The following is a 20,971-nucleotide window of genomic DNA, read 5'->3' as shown; positions in this document are numbered from 1 at the left end:
TAATAGACAAGCCCTAGGTCAACAAGTCACAAAACCCAGAAGAGCAGATTTGCATATACCTTAATACTTAAAACTTAAGTAAAAACTTTTTCCATGTCAGTGTTTTCACCTTGACTATCAAATCCACATCCCTGCAGGGCTCTCTGTACTCCCTGGACAAAGTCACCTGAGATGTTCAACTCTCCCCAGTAAGCAAAATGTACTCTATGTAACTTAAATAAGAACACACTAGGCCTGGAACTTCCCTGGTGGTGCAGCAGTTAAGAATCCGCCTGCCAATGCAGGGGACAAAGGTTCAATCCCTGGTCTGGGAAGATCCCATATGCCGTGGAGCAAATAAGCCCGTGTGCCACAACTACTAAGCCTGCGCTCTAGAGCCCATGAGCCACAACTATTGAGCCTACATGCCACAACTACTGAAGCCCACGCACCTAGAGCCTGTGCTCTGCAACAAGAGAAGCCACTGCAATGAGAAGCCCGCATACTGCAATGAAGAGTAGCCCCCTCTCAACTAGAGAAAGCCTGCGTGCAGCAATGAAGACCAAATGCAGCCAATTAATTAATTAAGAAAAAAAAAGGAATACACTAGGTCTATTCAGTAACAATGTAATTTGAGTAAAAATTAATATAAGATTAGATTTAAACTAAGATAGAAATGATACCTGAAAAACCATCATCCTATAATAAGGAACAAAGAAGGTATTAACTTTACTTACCTAGTTACTTATCGTTTTCTTGACACTCTAGCAAGTTACAAGAGAATATACAAAGTCTAAACTCTATGATAAAATGGAAATTTAATTAGAAAACCAATTTGATTTTTTTAAGTTGAATAAATGGTTTTTAAATAAGTATTTGGCTCAGGTTGATACAGAATTAATTAGCATTACTTTTGCAACAGGATTTAAAGAGTAAAAGAAAATGTCTTTCAATGGTCAAAGAATCTAACATAAATCCTTCCACATTTAGTAGCATCTGAAAAATAAAATTATATAAAATTATAATTTATTCAAATTTAAGAAACAACTGCACTGAGGAAAAATTTTAATACTCTTTCTGAAATACTAAAAAGATATCAAAATATTTTATGTATTTCAAAGGATCACACATGCTACACAGGCACCATGGTCCATAATGCATTTGGAAAAATACAAGATTCAATTTATTATTTCATCATTATAATTTTAATCAGTAGGAATATTAATGTCACATATACTTTTTTGAAATATAAATACTTTTAAAAGCTGTATTTTACAATATGATATCAAGAACACAGAGCTGATATAGGCTATATAGGTAATCATTTTGACTATGTTAAGAAATCTGATCAGAATACTGTTATGGTGAAAAAAAGCACCTTCTTTTTAATCATTCATATTCAGCAATAGTGAAAATGCTCTATGTATGCATTGGCTCTGAATAACACGTTTCATTTCTGTTTCAAACCTGCTACGCTATTACTGTTTCGATGATTACATAGTTCAACATAAAAAGGCATTTCCACTCAGATTCTCAATAATAAGTCTGATAAGGCAGATAACCTCCCAGTCATAAAAGCTTTTAAGACAAGTATTATGCAAATAAAGCATGGATATATCAGACTCACTATAATTGGAATTAAAAAGACACTGCACACTGACACCTATCACGTTTTTATGCACTCATCTTGCATTCCCTGCCTTTCTTCCTCCTCTTTGAAGTGCTAAAGAGTATTTATACTAGAAAGTTATTAATAGACAATATGAGAACTACCTACTTGAGAAAGCAAGACTTTCTAGGTAAGAAATCTCCAAATATTTTCTATTTTATGTTTTTATGACCTTCCTTATAAAAAGAGTGTTTTATGTGCAACACCTGCAGATAGAAATAAATCTACATTTCATTCAAACCCAATCGAATATATCAGATACAAAACATAGACATGAAGCAAAGCATTATAGCAGCAGTGATTCCTGGGGGCAGCATGTGCAAAATCCAATATTTTGCTATCTATTTACATCACAGTGGTCAGAAGAGAAATGTACCAAAACTCCCTTTTCCATTCCACTTGAACTGGTTTCCCACAATTGAAACAAACATCTCCTGTGACATTAAGTTGTCATCAGCTTGCGTGATCCCCAATTCACTCAACCTTTTCTTCTTCATCTGGCCTTTTTGTGTGGAGGCAGCAACCAGTTCATTTACAATTTCACAATTGCCTTCAACTTGCTCAGAAAGGTCAGCTCTTGCATAAAGCTCCATTTTACCAGTTGCACATTGAATCAGCTCTTCTAGATCCACTCTTTCAGCTACATCTGCCTCTCCACTTGTCTGAACTTTAAGTGCTTTATTTTCTGAAGAAGCAAACAAATTATAACATTAGAGTTAAATATATAAACAATTAAAACATATATTTCTATAGTCTATCAGAGCTTTCAAGTTTTTTCTGTCAAGGATTCCTGCTGTCATCTGACTGGACTTAACAAACTCTCTGCCGTAAGTGTCTCAACAAGCAGTTGTCTTAATCTTCAGGTTCTCCTGACCCTCAAACAGGATTACCAATTTTGAATTTTCTCTTTTTATCCTAGATCTCATTCACTCAACAGACCTCTCCTGGATATTTACTAAGCTCTGTATTAGAGGCTAGATGCAAAGATTAAATAAAACAGTGCTATTTTCCCTAAACGAACTCCCAATCTAGCAGCTTTATAAGTGACTGCCTGTGATGGCAGAATTCTAGATGGCCTGGTGATGCAGAGCCATCTGCCCCTTGGTGTTACTTTCATGACTGTTAAATGGCAAAAGAGACCTTGCAGATGTAATTAAGGTTATTAATCAGTTGACCTTAGAAAAAGCATAACTCAGGTGTGCCTAACCTAATCATATGAACTTTTTAATAGCAAGATTTGCCCTGGCTGGATGAAGAAGAGAAAAGCATAAAGAGATTCAAAGCATGAGAAAGATTTGAAGCATGAGAGATTTGCTTTGAGGGAGGTCCTCTGTTGCTGAAATGGAGGGAGTCATGGGGCAAGGACCCAAGAATGGTCCCTAAGAGCTGAGAGCAATCCCCAGCCAACAGCTAGCAAGAAAAATGGAGACCTCTGTCCTACAGCCTCAAGGAAATTGATTCTGTAAATATAAAGGAATCTGGAAGCAGATTCTCCCCCCAGAGCTCTCGGGTAAGAGCCCTGCCCAGCTGATAACCTCACTTTCACCCTGTGAGACCCTAAGCAGATCACCCAGCCAAGCTCTTCTTAACTTCTGACCTATAGAACTGTGGGGAGAAAAAGAACTAACAGACAGCTGGAGTGGATCCTGAAGGATGACAAGGACTACTCATCATCCTTTAAACTTTCCTCACCCATGACAATGTACAATCTTTCTCTGTGACTGAGATTTCATAGTGATCTGGGTCATGGCTTGAAATTCATGAATTTCCCACTAAGTTAGCTCAGCTTTACTGCCAAGAAAGACAGCTGACAGAGAGGTATTTACTTTTACAACTAAAAAATAGAGGCAAACTCCATGATCCTCTCCAGTCAAATGCAGCCTTCAACCTGGCACATTCATTTTTATGCCTCCATCCTTAACAAATGCCAGCATTGCTACCATATGCCCATCCTTATTCTATAAATTTATAGAAAGCCAACCATGATAAGGGAACTTCAGGATCACAGAAACCACACATCAAGGCTTTGACCAGTTGACTAGTTGACCTTGAAACTTTCTTTCACTCCAAGATTCCACAATGTTATAGCTTTACCAAGCTTCTCTATCTCCATGCTTAAGCATATGCTAGTTATTTTTTTTAAGGAGGAGACGATTCAGATCTTTAATCAGTTTAATGCTGAAAGAAAATAAATTAGGCCTGCTTTTTATTTTGAAAATTACTAAATATACCATACCTTCAGTTTCATCTTGGGCATTTTCTTGCAGGTCAGAGAAAATTGTAGGTTTCACCAGGACAACACCATAACCTTCATTATTATGTATGACATTATTCACCATGGATATTTTGGGAATGTCATAATGTTCATCTAAGAAGTCCTATGACGTTGGAAACAAATGTTTTAAGGAACTGTCACATTCAACACTGCCTGCTTTCAAAATCTTTTTCAGGCTATTCTAAAAATAAAACAGAAAGCTATGCTTATTAATATGTGGTAGAACAATCTGAGCTGAGTGACACAGCATTCCTTTGTCCTTTCTGCAGATCTATAGACAACAAAGTATTCTCACAAGAGATTTTCAACCACTGATATTATTAAAATTTATATACTGCTTATGCTTTTCAAAACCAGAAAACAACAGAAACAATATGGAAATTTAATAAAACATAATTATTTCTTAGGTAAAACCACTCTAACCTTTGGGAAGAGGGTGTCTCAGCAGGTACTCACCTTAATGAGGATCCCTTCCTTGCAGTGATGAATCCCATTGTCACTCAGGGTGCACTTACTCCCGGGATATATTTCTATACCTGCACCCTACAAGTTACATTTTAAGGTAATGACAAGTTTTAAATAGGTAGGATCACTTCTTAGACTTAAACACAGTGCAAATATACAGTGTTTTATAGAAAGTTTTATTAGGCATTTCTAATCAACATTTCCATTTGCTTCTTTTCCAGCAAGTTGTCTATTAGTTATCACTTTCAAATACAACACACACACACACACACACACACACACACAAAACAATGGCTAGGAATTTCAACACTTGATTACTGTTTCACTCTCTTTCATTCTGGACAAATCAGTTTTCTGATTCTGCCAAAAAAAAAAGTCAGTTAACAATTATGTTGAAACAATTATGTTAAAAATGACCATTCTTTCATAAATACTCAATTAGTTGGAGAACAGTGTTCAAATCTAATAAAATATTGTTAAGCTGTAGATAGAAATAAGGCCCTATATTTTTAAAAGCACACCAGTTTTAAAATATCCCAACCTAACCTGAAAATCACTTCTATGAATTAAAATAATTAATGGTCCCCACTACTACACACATGCTAAATTAGTAACCAATTCAAGTGTCCTGTTTATACCTACAGAGTAACCAGAACAATCCATGCATAGCCCAATTCTCTCACATTGTCCCTTGGCACCACATGGTACCAACAAAAAAAAAATAACAATAATAGGAATAATTTATTTCCTGATGTTATGCTAGGTACTTTAGTAAGTAAAAATGGTTCACTCATACCTCTATGATTATTTAAAAACTCATTTTTGGAATAATTTCGTACACAATATCCTAGATGAAGAAGAGTTGCTATTAACCATTTATGACACATCTATTGTATGTATGTTGAGTTCTTTTCCTAGGAATGGTAGTGCACCATGAGAAAACAATTATTACTTCCCCCTTTAAGGATTACTAAAACATATATGTAATGGGATGGTCACTACACACCAACCTAACTCTCTGTAGAGAGGTCAAAAGATCTGCGAAATGGGCCTTCAGCTAAGATTTTCAGTCTGTAGCTATATGCAAAAAGATTTAGGGGCAATAACATTAAAAGTACATATACAACAAAATAGTTACAATTAAATATTAAATCATCAGGAATCATGTAATACTTAGAAGAATAATTCAAGCCAGCAGCCACCTGGTAACTGGGACAATCATGTTCAAAATGTGCTACGAAAATGAACAGATACGCAGTAACTAAAAAGAAACCGAAAAGGCTGGCACTTCTAAGATGATGGTACAAGTAAAAACCATGGACATTATATATAAAACAAACATAAGATGATTAAAAAGGCAGACCAGCTAGACACCTCAACATCTGAGGAATGACACCAACACATTGGCGCATTTCCTGGGTTTTCTTTTTGACTCACATTCCCAAGCATGAAGCTAAAGAATCTGGCAATCCAAAAATGCCAGACACAGACCAGAAAAGATTCCCCAAAATCCTGCTCTCTCTAGCCAAAGGACCAGGCAAGCCTAGAAGAACAGAAAACTTTGAAACAATAACAGATCTATTCTAGACAAACACCACAGGAAAAAATCCAGCCCAGCCCCACCCATGCTGGCAAGTCTCAAGGGGGAGCCTAGACTTCCACCCTCTCGAGGCTGTGACTAGGCACCCCAACACCCACACTGGGGTGGTATCAGTTAAGGCCAAGGATTTTCATCCCCACCAGCTGGTAACAAGGCCCTCCCCTTGCAAATACTTATGGGGCCTGGACTTGTATCCCCAACTGATAATAACAAGATCAGAAATCCTTTCCCTACGGGAGTGGTGTCTGGACCAGTGGAGGGTCCAGACTTTCACCGTTGTCAGTGGTAATAAGTCCACTGCCATGTGCCAGAGCATTAGTGGAGACATGTAAGAAGCTGGAATTCTCACCCACACCCAGCAGTAACAAGGAGCTTCCCCACTCAAGTTGGATGTCAATGGAGGCCAAATGGGGAACTTGGACTTCTACCTCCATCTGGCAGTAACAAGGCAGTACCCTCCACTCCATTCCCTCCTGTAGTAGTGTAAAAGAAGCCCAGATAAAACAGAAGATGCAGATTCTCATAATATAATACAAAATGTCCAGGTTTCAGTTGAAAATCACTTTCATACCAAGTGCCAAGAACATGTCATACTTAGTGAGATAATCAATATAAATCAAAACCAAGATGTTAGAGATGATGGAATTAGCTAACAAGGATTTTAAAGCAGCCAATTGTTTTAATGAGCAATTATGAATATACTTAAAACAAATGAAAAATATCAACAGAAGGCTGAACAAAAAAAAAAACAGAAAGTCTCATCAAAGAAATAGAAGATATAAAGAACCAAATGGAAATTTCAGAACTGAGAAATACCATAACTGAAATAAAAAGCTCAGTGAATGGACACAACAGCAGAAAGGAAAGAACAGAGGAAAGAATCAGTGAAATGGAAGACAGAACAATAGAAATTATCCAGTCTGAACAAGAGAGAGAAAATAGTCTGAAAAAGAAAAGTGAACAGAACCTCAGGGATAACAAAAGATCCAAAATTTGTGTCATCAGAGTCCTAAAAAGAGAAAAGGAGGGTGAAACTAAAAGAAATTCAAAGAAGAAATAGCTAAAAATTCCCAAATTTGGCAAGAGACATTAAACCTACAGATTCAAGAAGCTGAGAAAACCCCAAGTGGGATAAGCGCAAAGAAATCCATTTCATGATACATCATAATTAAAATTCTAAAAGCTTAAGACCAAAAGGAGAGGGGAAAAAAGGAAAGGGGAAAAAAAAAAAAAGGAAAAAAAAAAAACTTCAATTGAAAGCTGTCAAAGAAAAACAATGCCTTATCTATTAGGGAAAAAATCCAAATAAAGACGATTTCTCATCAGAAACCATAGAGGACCAGAAGAAAGTGGCACAGTATTGTTCAAAAGGGCTGATAGAAAAGAACTGTCAATTTAGAATCCTATAACCAGTGAAAATATTCTTCAGGAATAAAGAGGAACCAAGACATTCTAAGATGAAGGAAAGTGAAGAGAATTCATCACCAGGAAAGCAACCCTAATATAACAGCTACAGGAAGTTCTCTAAACAAAAAAGGAACAGCAAAAGAGGAAACCTCAGGACATCAGAAAAAGTATTCAGTAAGCAAAAATATAAGTAAATATAATAGTTTTCCTCCTCTTGAGTTTCTAAATTATGACTGTCTAAACTAAAAACATAACACTGTCTAATGTGGTTCTAGAACTCTGTAGAGGATATATTGAAGATAATAAATATAGACAGGGGATGGTAAAGAGATGTTAAGGGAGGTAAAGTTTCTAAACTTCACTCAAACTGGTAAAATGACAATATCAGTGAACTGTGGTAAGTTATGTATATATAAGGCAATACCTAGAGCAACCACTTAAAAAACTATACAAAGAGATACACTCAAAAGCAAATGGAATTCTAAAAATGTTCAGGTAACCCACAGGATGGCAAAAAAGAGAAAAATGAAAAACAGAGAATAGAAAACAAAAATAAAATGGCAGAATAAAGATGTAACATCAACAATTACATCAAATGTAAATGGTCTAAATACACCAGTTAAATGACAAAGACTGGTAAGGTGGATTAAAAAACAAGATCCAGGACTTCCCTGGTGGCGCAGTGGTTAAGAATCTGCCTGCCAATGCAGGGGTCATGGGTTTGATCCCTGGTCTCAGAAGATCCCACATGCCACAGAGCAACTAAGCCCATGTGCCACAACTGCTCAGCCCACATGCCACAGCTATTGAAGCCCACCCACCTACAGCCTGTGCTCTGCAACAAGAGAAGCCACCACAATGAGAAATCCGCGCACCACAATGAAGACTAAGCCCCCGCTCGCCACAATTAGAGAAAGCCCTGAGAACAGCAACAAAGACCCAATGCAGCCAAATAAATATATAAATAAACAAACAAGATCCAACTACATGCTGTCTACAATTCACTTCAAATAGAACATTAAAGACAGGATGAAAATAAAAGGATGGGAAAAAATATACCATGTAAACTTTAATCAAAGGAAAACAGGTGTCACTCTATTAATATCAGATAAAGTAGAATTCAAAGCAAAGAAAATTACCAGAGACAAACAGTAATTATTTATAATGATAAATAGGTTGATTCACCAAAAAAAATTTGCAATCTTAAATGGGTATGCACCAAGTAACAGAACTGCAAAATATGTGTAGCAAAAACTAATAGGACTGAAAGGGGAAAGACAAATCCTCAATTATGGTTAGACTAACACCCATCTCTCAGAAATTGACAAAACTAGACAGAAAATCAGAAAGAATATAGAACTCAGAAACATTATCAACCAACCTGATCTAGTTGACATTTATACTCAACAACAGCAAAACACACATTTCCTTTCAAGGGCCTATGGAACATATAACAAGACCAACCATGTCCTGGGCCATAAAAACAAACCTCAACAAAATTTTAAAATTGAAATCATATAGTGTGTTTTCTGACCACAATGGAATCAAACTAGAAATCAAAAACAAAAGATAACAGTAAAACTCCAAATACTAGGAAATAGTAGTTTAAGTGATAGAGAGGAATAAATCAGCTAGCTGGAAGACAAAGAGGTAGAAATCACTGAAGCTGAACAGAAAAAAAGAATGAAAAAAAGTGAGGATGGACTTCCCCAGTGGTCCAGTGGTAAAGAATCCACTTTCCAATACAGGGGATGTGGGTTGGATCCCTGGTGGGGGGACTAAAATTCCACAAGCTGCAGGGCAACTAAGCCCACGTGCCACAACTACTGAGCTCACACACTTCAATGAGAGCACCTGCATGCTGCAAACTAGAGAGCCCATGCGCTCTGGAGCCCGTGCACCACTACAGAGCCCATGCACCCTGAAACCTGCATACCACAATGAGAGAAAACCTACACGTCACAACTAGAGAGAAGCCCATATGCCACAGCTATAGAGAAGCCCGCACACCACTGCAACTATGCTGCAACTGGAGAGAAGCCCTTGTGGCACAACGAAGAGCCCATATGCTGCAACAAAGGGTCCCACATGCCTCAACTAAGACCCAACACAGCCAAATTAATTAATTAATTAATTTAATTAAACATTAAAAAAAAAAGTGAGGACAGTTTAAGTGGCCTGTGAGATGACATTCACATTATAAGAATCCCAGAAGAAGAATACAGAAAGAAGGGGGCAGAGAACATACCTGAGGGCATAAAAGCTGAAAACCTCCCTAACTAGGGAAACAGAAATTCAGGTCTAGCAAGCAAAGAGGGTCCCAAATAGGATCAAACCAAAGAGGATCATATCAAGACACATTATAATTAAAATGGCAAAAATTAAAGATAAAGAGAGAATGTTAAAAACAGCAAGGGAACTCCCATAAGGCTATCAACTGACTTTTCAGCACAAACTCTGAAAGCCAAAGGGCACAATATATTTAAAGTGATAAAAGGTGAAAACCTAAAATCAAGAATACTCTGTGGAAAATAAGCTGAAAAAAAATATATATATGTCAAGACACTGCTAGCCTGGAACATGGTGGAAAGGAAGACACCCTAAAGGGACAGTGAGGATAAGCAGGGGTCAAGGAGAAAGCTGGAGCCCGAAGGATGCTTTCTGCCATTCTGGCTGCATTATTCCCTTCTGAGATACAACTCACATACCATGCAATTCCCCCACTTATGTTTAATGAACCATTCAATGGTTGTTAGTATATTCACAGAGCTGTGCAATCACTACCACAGTCAATGTTAAAACATTTCATCACCTTAGAAAGAGACCTTGTACCCTTTAGTTATTACCCCAATCTCCTCTTCCCCACTTTACTCCCAGCCCCACGCAATCACTACTCTACTTTCTATCCATATAGACGTGGCTGTCCTGGACATTTCATATACAATGAATTATACAATATGTTGGGGGTGGGGGGGAAGAGAGAGAATACTTTACCCCAGCAAGGCTTTCATTCAGATTTAACGGAAAGATCAAAAGTTTTACAGATGAGCAAAAGCTAAAAGCATTCAGCACCACCAAACCAGCTTTGCAAGAAATGTTAAAGGGAATTCTCTAAGCAAAAAAGAAAAGGCCACAACTAGAAACATGAAAGTTATGAAAGGAAAAGCTCAGTGATAAAGACAATTATACAGTAAAGGTAGTAAATCAACCATGTACAAAGTTAGTAGAAGATCAAAAAATTAGTAAAATCATCTATATCTGCAATAAGTAAAGAGATACACAAAACAAAAAGATGTAAAATATGTCAAAAAACAGTAACTGTAGGGGGAAGGGAGTAAAACTGCAGGGTCATTAAAATGCATTTGAAATTTAGAGATCAGCAATTTAATCGTGTATACATAAAGATTGCTATATATAAATCTCATGGTAATCACAAATCAAAAACCTATAATAGATACACACACAAAAAAAGAGAAAGAAATCCAAACATAACACTAAAGATAGTCATCAAATCACAAGGGAAGAGAACAAAAGAAAAGAAAGGAAAAATAAAGAACTGCAAAATCAACTCCCAAATAACTAACAAAACGACAATAAGTACATCTCTATCAATAACTACTTTAAATGTAAATGGACTAAATGTTCTAATTAAAAGACAAAGAGAGGCTGAATGGATACAAAAACAAGACCCATATATATGCTGCCTACATATAGATCTTTGGATTTAAAGACATACAGACTGAAAGTGAGGGAATGAAAAAAGGTACTCCATGCAAATGAAAATAAAAAGAAAGATACTCGTATCAGAGAAAATAGACTTTAAAACGAAAATTGTAACAAGAGATAACAAAGGACATTGCACAAACATAAAGGGATAGACCCAACAAGGAGATATATCAATTGTAAATATGTATGCACTGACACAGGAGAATATAAAGTAAGAAATTGATAGTAACACAATAATAGGGTACTTAACACCCCATCAATGGATACATCATCCAAACAGAAAATCATTAAGGAAACACTGGCCAGATGGACTTAATAGATACATAGAGAACATTCCATCCAAAAGCAGCAGAAAAAACATTCAAGTGCACATGGACAATTCTACAGGCCACAAAACAAATCTCAAAAATTTAGAAGACTGAAATCCTGTCAAGCATCTTTTCTGATTATAGTGGTATGAGACTTGAAATCAACTACAAGGAAAAAAGTGCAAAAACACAAACCTGTGGAGGCTAAACAATATCCTACTAAAGAATGGGTCACTGAAAAAAATCTAAGAAATCAAAAAATACCTGGAGACAGGTGAAAATAGAAACACAAATGATCCAAAATCTATGGGATGCAGCAAAAACAGTTCCAAGAGGGAAGTTTATAGTGATACAAGCCTACCCCAGAAAACAAGAAAAATCTCAAATAAACAATGTAACCTTAAATCTAAAAGAACTAGAAAACGAACAAACAAAACCCAAAGTTAGGACAAGGAAATAAATAATAAAGATCAGAACACAAATAAATGAAATAGAGACTGAAAAACAATAGAAAAGATTGATGAAATTAAGAGTTGGTTCTTTGAAAAGATAAACAAAATTGATGAATCTTTAGCCAGACTCACAAATTAAAAAAGAGAGAGGGCCCAAAATAAAATCAGAAATGAAAGAGGACAAGTTACAACTGACGCCACAGAAATAGAAAGGATCACATAAGATTATAAGTAATAATTATATGCCAATTAAATGGACAATCTAGAAGAAATGGATAAATCCCTAGAAATAAAATCTCCCAAGACCAAGTCAGGAATAAATAGAAAATATGAACAGATCAATTACCAGTAATGAAATTCAATCAGTAATAAAAAAAAAAAAACTCCCAACAAACAAAAGCACAGGACCAGACAGCTTCACAGGTGAATTCTACCAAACATTTAAAGAAGACTAAACACCTACCCTTCCTAAACTATCCCAAAAAGTTGAAGAGGCACACTCAGAAACTCATTCTATGAGGCCAGCATCATCTTGATATCAGAGCCAGAAAAAGACACCACCAAAAAAAAAAATTACAGGCTAATATTCTTGACAGTCATAGATGCAAAAATCCTTCACAAAATATCAGCAAATGGAATCCAACAATATATTACAAGAATCATATACCATGATCAAGTGGGATTAATCTCAGGGATAGAAGGATGGTTCAATATCCACAAATCAATCAACATGATACAACACATTAACAATGAAAGAATAAAATGAATGAACAAAAAATCATTTGATTGTCTCAGTTGATGCAGAGAAAACTTTGGATAAAATTCAATATCCACTCTCAGCAAAGTGTCCCTTGATGGAATATACCTCAATATAATGAATGACACATATGATATGTCCACAGCTAACACCGTACTCAATGGTGAAAAGCTGAAAGCATTTTCTCTAAGATCAGGAAAACATGACAAGGATGCCTACTCTTGCCATTTTTATTCAATGTAGTATTGAAAGTCTTAGCCACAGCAATCAGACAAAAAAATAAAAGAAATCCAAATTAGAAAAAAAGAAGTAAAACCATCAGTTTTCAGATGACATGATATATCCATAGAAAATCCTAAAGACGCCACCAAAAAACTACTAGAACTCATCAATGAATTTGGTAAAATCGCAGGCTACAAAATTAACATACAGAAATCTGTTACATTTCCATACACTAACAAATATCAGAAAGAGGAATTAAGAAAACTATCCCATTTACAATCATCAAAAAGAATACCTAGGAATAAATCTAACTAAGGAGTTAAAAGACCTGTACTTATGGGACTTCCCTGGTTAAGGCTCTGCACTTCCACTGCAGAAGGCACGGGTTCAATTCCTGGTCAAGGAACTAAAATCCCTCATGCTTCACAGTGCCACCAAAAAAAAAAAAACCTATACTTAGAAAACTTAAGAAACTGAGGAAAGAAATTGAAGATGACACAAACAGATGGAAAGATATATACCATACTCCTGGATTGGAATAATACTGTTAAAATGACCATACTACTCAAGGCAAATTAGATTCAAAACAATTCCTATCAAAATATCAATGGCATTTTCTGAAGAACTAGAATAATTCTAAAATTTGTATGGAAACACAGAAGACCCCAAATAGCCAAAACAATCTTGAAAAGGAACAACAAAAGGCGGTATCATGCTCCCTGATCTCAAACTATACTACAAAGCTAAAAGTAATCAAAACAGTATGGTACTGGCACAACAGATGCATAGATTAATGGTACAAATAGAGAGCCCAGAAATGAACACCACCATTTGCACAATTAATCTACAACAAAAAGGGGCAAGAATATACAATGAAGAAAAAACAGCCTCTTTAACAGATGGTGTTGGGAAAACTGGACAGCTACACACCAAAGAATCAAACTGGACTACTTCTGGAAGAAAACAAAGCCAGTGCCTTTTTTACATTGGTCTGAGCAATACTTTTTTAGATATGTCTCCTTAGGCATGGGAAAAAAAGATAAAAATAAAGAAATGGGACTAAATCAAACTAAAAAGCTTTTGCATAGCAAAGGAAACTATCAATAAAACAAAAAGGCTGCCTACTGAATGGGAGAAGATATTTGCTAACAATATATCAGATAAGCAGTTAATACCCAAAATATACAAAGAACTCACACACTCAACATCAAAAACAAAACAACTCGATTGAAAAATGGATCCTAACAGACATTTTACCAAAGACATAGAGATGGCTAACAGGCATGTGAAAAGATGCTTAGCATAACTTATCATCAGGGAAATGAAAATCAAAATCACAATGAGATATCATCTCACACCTGGCAGAATGGCTATTATCAAAAAGACAATAAACAACAAGTGTTGTGAGGATGTGGAGAAAAGGAAACCATAGTACACTGTTGGTGGGAATGTAAATTAGTGCAGCCACTATGGAAAACAGTATGGAGAGTCCTCCATAAATTAAAAATAGAACTACCATACAATCCAGCAATTTCACACCTGGGTATTTATATTAGAATATGAACACCCTAATTCAAAAAGATATATGCAGCATTACTTACAATAGCCAAGATACAGAAGCAAACTAAGTGCCTAACAACAGATAAATGGATAAAGAAGATGTAGTGTTGACACACCACACACATATACACATGATGGAATATTACTCAGCCAAAAAAAAGGGAATGAAATCTTGCCATTTGCAACCAGGAGCGACCTAGACAGTATTATGCGAAATGAAATAAGTCTGACAGAGAAAGACAAATAGTGTATGATTTCACTTACATGTGGAATCTACAAAAACAAAACAAATAAACAAACAAACAAAAACAAAGTCATATATGCAGAGAACAAACAGGTGGTTGCCAGAGGGAAGAGGGGATGGGGGATTAAAACAAAGGTAACAATGTGAGGTAATGAATGCTAATTAGCTCGACTGTGGTGATCATTTCATAATGTATATTTATATGAAACCATCACATTGGACACCTTAAATATGTAAAATTTCTGTCCATTACACCTCAACAAAACTGAAAAAGCATTTTTTTAATTTTTTAAAAAAACAAAAAACCCCTTATAGTTAAGGGTACAATACTGAATACAGTCCCCCAATACCAAGGTAAGGATATCCACTCTTACCACTCTCATTCAACATAATGCTGGAAGTTCTAGTTAGTGTCATAAGGCAAGAAAAGGAAACCAAAGGCAAAAGATTGGAAAGGAAGAAATAAGCTGTCTCTATTTGCAGATGACATGATTGTCTACGTAGAAAATCCCATGAAATTTACAAAAACACTCCTAGAACTAATAAGAAGGTTCAGCAAGGTCACAGGATATAAACAAACATAACAAAAATCAATTGTATCTCTGTATACTAGCAATGAGCACAATAAATTAAAAACACAATATCACTTACAATGAAATGTTAAGGTACAAATCTATAAAAACATACACAAGATTTGCATGTTGAAAACTACACAATGCTGATGAAAGAAATCAAAGATCTAAATAAATGGTGAGACATACCATGTTCACAGATTAGAAGACTCAACATAAAAAAAGATGTCCATTCTCCCCAAACTGATATATAGGTTTACTGAAAGTCCCATCAAAATCTCAGCAAGAAATTTTGTAGACACAGACAAGATATTTCTAGAATTTACATTGAAAGGCAAAGAAACTAGAATAGCTGAAACAATTTTTAAAAAAAAGACAAGTGAGTGTGGGGGGAATTATTCTACCAGAGAAGCCAGAAATGGGCCCACACAATCATACCCAAATTATTTTTGACAAAAATACAAAACCAATTTATTGAAGGATAGACTTTTCAAGAAATGGTGCAGTCACCATTGGACATCCATAAGCAAATAAATGAACTTTGACCTAAAACTCATCTTATACCAAAATTAACTCAGAAATGGATCATGACCTTAAATGTAAAATGTAAACTATAAAATTAAAAAAAAAAAGGAGAAAATTTGTGCACCCTAGGGCTAGACAAAGAGTTCTTACACATAAAAGGAAAAATTGATAAATTGGGCTTTATCAAATTTTAAAACTTGGCTCTGTAAAAGCCCATGTGAAAACGATAAAAAAAAACAAGCTACAAACTAGCATAAGATATCTGTAAATGACATATCCAATTGGGGATTCATATCTAGAATTTATAAAGAACTCTCAAAACTCTATCATAAAAAAGAACAAACAATCCAATTAGAAAATGGGCAAAAGTCATGAATAGACATTTCACTGAAGATAAGGATGGCAAATAAGCATATGAAAAAATTATTCAACATCATTAACCACTATGGAAATGCAAATTAAAACCACACACCTATCGGAAAGGCTAAAATTAAAAAGTAGTGAAAATATCAAATGCTGCTTAGGATATGGAGAAACGGGATCACTCAAACATTGCTAAGTAGGAATGTAAAATGCTACAACTACTCTGAAAAACAGTTTGGCAGTTTCTTAAAAAAGTAAGCATGCAACTAACCATATACCCTGCAGCTGCACTCCTAGGCATTTACCCCAAAGAAATGAAAATAATGTTCACACAAAAACCTGTACACCAATGTTTATAGCAGCTTTATTTACAAAAGCCAAAAACTGGAAACAACTCAGATGTCCTTCAACAAGTGAATAGTTAAACTGTGGAACAACCGTACATGAAATACTACTTAGCAATAAAAAAGAACAACCTATTGGTACATGCAAAAACCTGGATGAAGCTCCAGAAAACTGTGCTGAGTGAAAAAAGCCAATTCCAAAAGGTTGTATATTGTATGATTCTATTTATATAACATTCTTGAAATGATGAAATAACAGAAATGGAGAACAGATTAGCATTTGCCTGTGATTAATGAGAAGGTTGGAAGCAGAGGCACATAGACATGGCTTTAAAGGGCAACATGAAGGATCCTTGTAGTGATGGAAATATTTGACTTGACTGAATCAACCTTATCCTGGTTGTGATACTGTACTACAGCTTTAGACAATGTTACAATTAGAGGAAACTGGTAAAGGGTATACATACAAGCTATCTCTGTATTACTTCTTACAACAGAATGTGAATCCACAATTATCTCAAAATAAAAATTGAATTAAAAAAGAAAAGCAACGCCCCCCCCCAAAAAAAAAGGAAGAAAAAGAAACAAAAACAAAAACAAAACAAAACAAAAAAAGCAGCCAAGCCTCAACTGCTACAACATCACTTACAAAGCTACAACTTAAAAGGTCTCTCTTAAAGATATGACAGAGAAATTGTGAGATTTATTACTTTCTTCCTAATCTCTGTTTTGAAAATGCTAAAGAAGAAGAGCCTTATACAACTGAGTCTGGCCAACTCAGTACATGGAAGCATCTGAATTTCTCTGAAGAAAGAGAACAGGAGTATGCATTACATCTTGTCGCAAATTTTATTTACTTATTTAGAACTTAAATCTACTACTTCCCAAAAGGATACGAGATTATCATACCTTGGCACCATATAAATCTGAGTTCATCATTAAAAGTTCTGCTGATGTTCGCACTGTGACTCCTGTAGTTTCACACTGCAGTACACAGTTTTCCAGTGTAGTCTTGCCATGGTGAATGACTATGAGTGAAAACATGCAATCAAATACTTTAAGAAGTAATGTGTCTTTTCCAATATTAGAAACGTCCTATAGCTGTTATTAGATACAGTCTAAATATTTCTCACTGAAACTTTGTTACTGGAATTATTAATTCATAATTTATAAAACAATGACTATTTTGAGTCATTTCCTATTGATATAATCTAAAAGCAGCATTCCTAAAAAAGAATGACTTGCCCTCAGAAATGCAAAATTAAGTTAAAAAGCACTTCTCATTACCAAAAAAATATCAGAAAGTAACCTTCATGACCATCTTAGAAGAGAGAAGAAAAGGAGGCCCAATTCAAAATAGAGGATACAAATCCCGGAAAACAAATACTATCACAATGTGAAGATAGCTGGTTTAAGTCCAGGGCTAAATCAAACACAAAGAACACAGATCACAATATTGGAATGTTTTAAAAGAAAAAAATGACCACACAGAAACAAATATTAAACTAACAAATTTCAAGAATACATCGAACTATTTTTCACTTTAGAGTAAGCTTCCTCAGTTGTCAAGCTATGTACATAAATAATTAATTAGCCTTCCATACTACTCAAGAGTGGCATTTTATTAAATTCTATCTTCCAGGGAAAGTGAAGTTTTCCTTCAAAGTCTGGAACAAATAATAAATGAAATATTCAGATATTTACTTAAGATTCCTTCTACGGCATCATGCTGAACAAATTTTATGCTTGAGATTTTAATATCTGCACCCGTACAATCCACAAAAGTGTCTCCTTTGCCTCTTTTTTCTATCACAATATCATCTGGTAGACCATATCCTAAGGAAGAGAGCAAGAACATTTAAGATAGGTGACGGGAAATGTCTAAACACAAAATTTCTATGATAGATTTCTCTATATCAAATGATTCCAAATGATATTTGAGACCAGTCAACCTAGTCACATTTAAATAAAATCTAATTATCTCACCACATACCTTGCTTAATTTTTACCGAGGTATACAATTTTTAATAATAATAACTCTTCAATTTGCCTGTGTATTAGGAAAACTACACCCACAACCATCTCATACCAGTTTCAGCACTAAACTTGCTTATAAAACTCCTATTAAAAAAAATAGTAATAATCTTAAGTACTCACAGCTGGGTCAGAGGGCTTTTAAGCATTTAGCCCTTATAAGCTTTTTTATTTCCCAGTTCTAAGATTCTATTATCCTAATGTAATTAGGTTTGAAAAAGCCTAGGCATTTCTCAAGATTTTCTAATTTTTATATTCTCTTAAACAGATTGACTTAAAATCTGACAAACTGACTACGAACAGTTTTAGCTATTGGAAAAACAGGTCTACCTTGTTAACCAATAAAAAACAATTATTCTCTACAAATCTTAATCAAACTAATAAAGCCAGACCTCTAAATGGGCTAACAAAAAACTGGAGTATCAGAAAACTAGAAAACTTTGCCTAATTTTCATCATAAAACAGAATCACATAGACAAAGCTCTAAGAAATAACTCTCTGTCTAAAGTTGAGTCTTTGCTTGAGTAAATGAAAGCAGTACATTAAACAGGCAAAGTCACTAAAGTTTTCCACACTTGAAGAGTACAGATAAGCCTTTGGGGGCACTAGAAAATGCAAGAGGATGCCACACACCAGAATGCTACCAGTGGTGGATTCTGGATGACTGGATTGTGAGTAATTTTTTTTTCCCTGATTCTTTTTATGTGTCTACCTGTACTCTGCACATTTTTATAATAGCTATTTTTTTTATTATCAGAAAAATTAAAAGTATAAAAAGAATGACCATATTACATTATATATACAAGTTACTGCATAACCAAGTTACATAATCTTAGCAGTTTAAAACACAGAGCCCGCACTTAAGTGAATGGATTTTCTAAACAAGAAAGAAAAATCCTATTATAAGTACTGTTAATACCCTGTAAATAGTAGGTACTCCATATATATCTCTTGTTGTAAGTGTTAGCTATAGATCAGATAAGCTATCAGATAAGCTTTAATCTTACTTGTGAACAAGTACTCCATATATTCATACTAGAAATATCATCTGATTCCCCAAATTCTCAGAAATGCTCTCTGTTCATAAATTTACAGTCATTCTTACACTTAACTATCAGAATCATATATAGTTATTTATGACATGTTGGCAATTACATTATAATTTCCTCAACAATCTAGGAAAAATGCTTATCTCCCATACAATCTATAATATCAATGCTCTTTGCACTATGCCAAAAAAAATTAAGTGTTTTTACTGCAGTGATTTATCCTGCAGATGTGTTATTAATAAACACACATTTATTATATATCAAATATTGGAGGGGAAAAAGAACAAAAATTACACACATAAAACAAAGAAGGGGATGAGGTGATGTACTAGTGAACAGCAGGAAATTAAATTCCCAGCCTTGCTTCCATCAAGAAATTTTGACAAGATAAAGAACATAGCTTAAGCAGTTTGTGAACAGCTGCACCAGTCCCCAAATGATATACGATTGTTTGCATTACAAGCTTTATTGCTTGCTTGAAGCTCTTTTAGTAAATAGTTGAACAGGTGCATCTAAACCTGACACACTATGGAAATAAAAAGGACCAAGGTGAACTACTGTAAAGTAACCTAAATTTAGGAATCACTCCAAATGTACAATAAGATTATAACTGCTAAAAAGTTATTTTTAATACTCTTTCAATATTAATGTTCTCAAAAGTACACTTTAGAATTTGGGACATTCACCAAGCTTTTAAAGAATTAAGATAAAGATTTTGCATCCAATTTCAAGTTGGACCTGTACCTCTCACAAAAAAAAGCTAAATTTAAAACAAAAGTCATGCATCAATATATCCACAATATATATGAGATAAGAGGAAGCAACAAATTAAAAAATGCTAAACTTTAAAAACAATATTGCTGGGAATGTTTTTTTTATTCTAGAAATGAACTTCCTTTTCACCAGCCACCTATAATCTGGAATTATGCTTCTACCTAATGGTCTTTTTCTCTCTGTTTTTGTCTTCCCAACATTTATAATGCCACAAAGAATCACACGTTGCTCAAACACTGAGTCAATAACCAGTACACTTCAAAAACCCTTAATGTTTCAAGGCAACTCATTTAAAATCAAATGGGTTGAAATCAAATTCTCAAAGCTTCAACAAGATCAGTGATTTACTGTTTTCTTAAGCATATCATGCACGAGAGTTTGGTTTTATGATCTTCCATACTCACCTTCCAACTCAATGGAGTCAGCAATGGAGAATGTGCCATGTACCACGTAATGGCCAGGACAAACAATAACAGTGTCGCCCTCATAGGAGGCATTTATAGCAGACAACGGATCACTATGGAACTAGAAAACAACAACAACATATCGCAAATACATACCCCTCAAATGCAACCTGAGTATTACTCCAGGTGCCTTCTATGTTTCATTTTGAAAAGGGAGCCAAAACTGCACATGTAGGTATTTC

At 35.0% G+C, this 20,971-nt stretch overlaps 1 protein-coding gene across 1 annotated transcript in view; it reads right to left on the bottom strand.

The window, feature by feature from the left end:
- Positions 1 to 1,198: 1,198 nt before the first annotated feature.
- SHCBP1 (SHC binding and spindle associated 1) overlaps positions 1,199 to 20,971 on the bottom strand; it is a 38,269-nt gene continuing 18,496 nt past the window's right edge. Inside the window, exons 8-13 of the mRNA XM_057711807.1 lie at positions 20,730 to 20,850; positions 18,173 to 18,304; positions 17,378 to 17,496; positions 4,380 to 4,466; positions 3,885 to 4,026; positions 1,199 to 2,333 (exon numbers count right to left, since the gene is read on the bottom strand). Of these exons, the coding sequence (XP_057567790.1) occupies positions 2,008 to 2,333; positions 3,885 to 4,026; positions 4,380 to 4,466; positions 17,378 to 17,496; positions 18,173 to 18,304; positions 20,730 to 20,850 (927 nt within the window). The 3' untranslated portion in view covers positions 1,199 to 2,007. The remainder of the gene's footprint in view (positions 2,334 to 3,884; positions 4,027 to 4,379; positions 4,467 to 17,377; positions 17,497 to 18,172; positions 18,305 to 20,729; positions 20,851 to 20,971) is intronic.

The sequence above is a fragment of the Hippopotamus amphibius genome, chromosome 16, assembly GCF_030028045.1.
Source record: "Hippopotamus amphibius kiboko isolate mHipAmp2 chromosome 16, mHipAmp2.hap2, whole genome shotgun sequence".
NCBI classification, from domain to species: domain Eukaryota; kingdom Metazoa; phylum Chordata; class Mammalia; order Artiodactyla; family Hippopotamidae; genus Hippopotamus; species Hippopotamus amphibius.
This window is presented reverse-complemented; position numbering and strand designations above follow the sequence as displayed.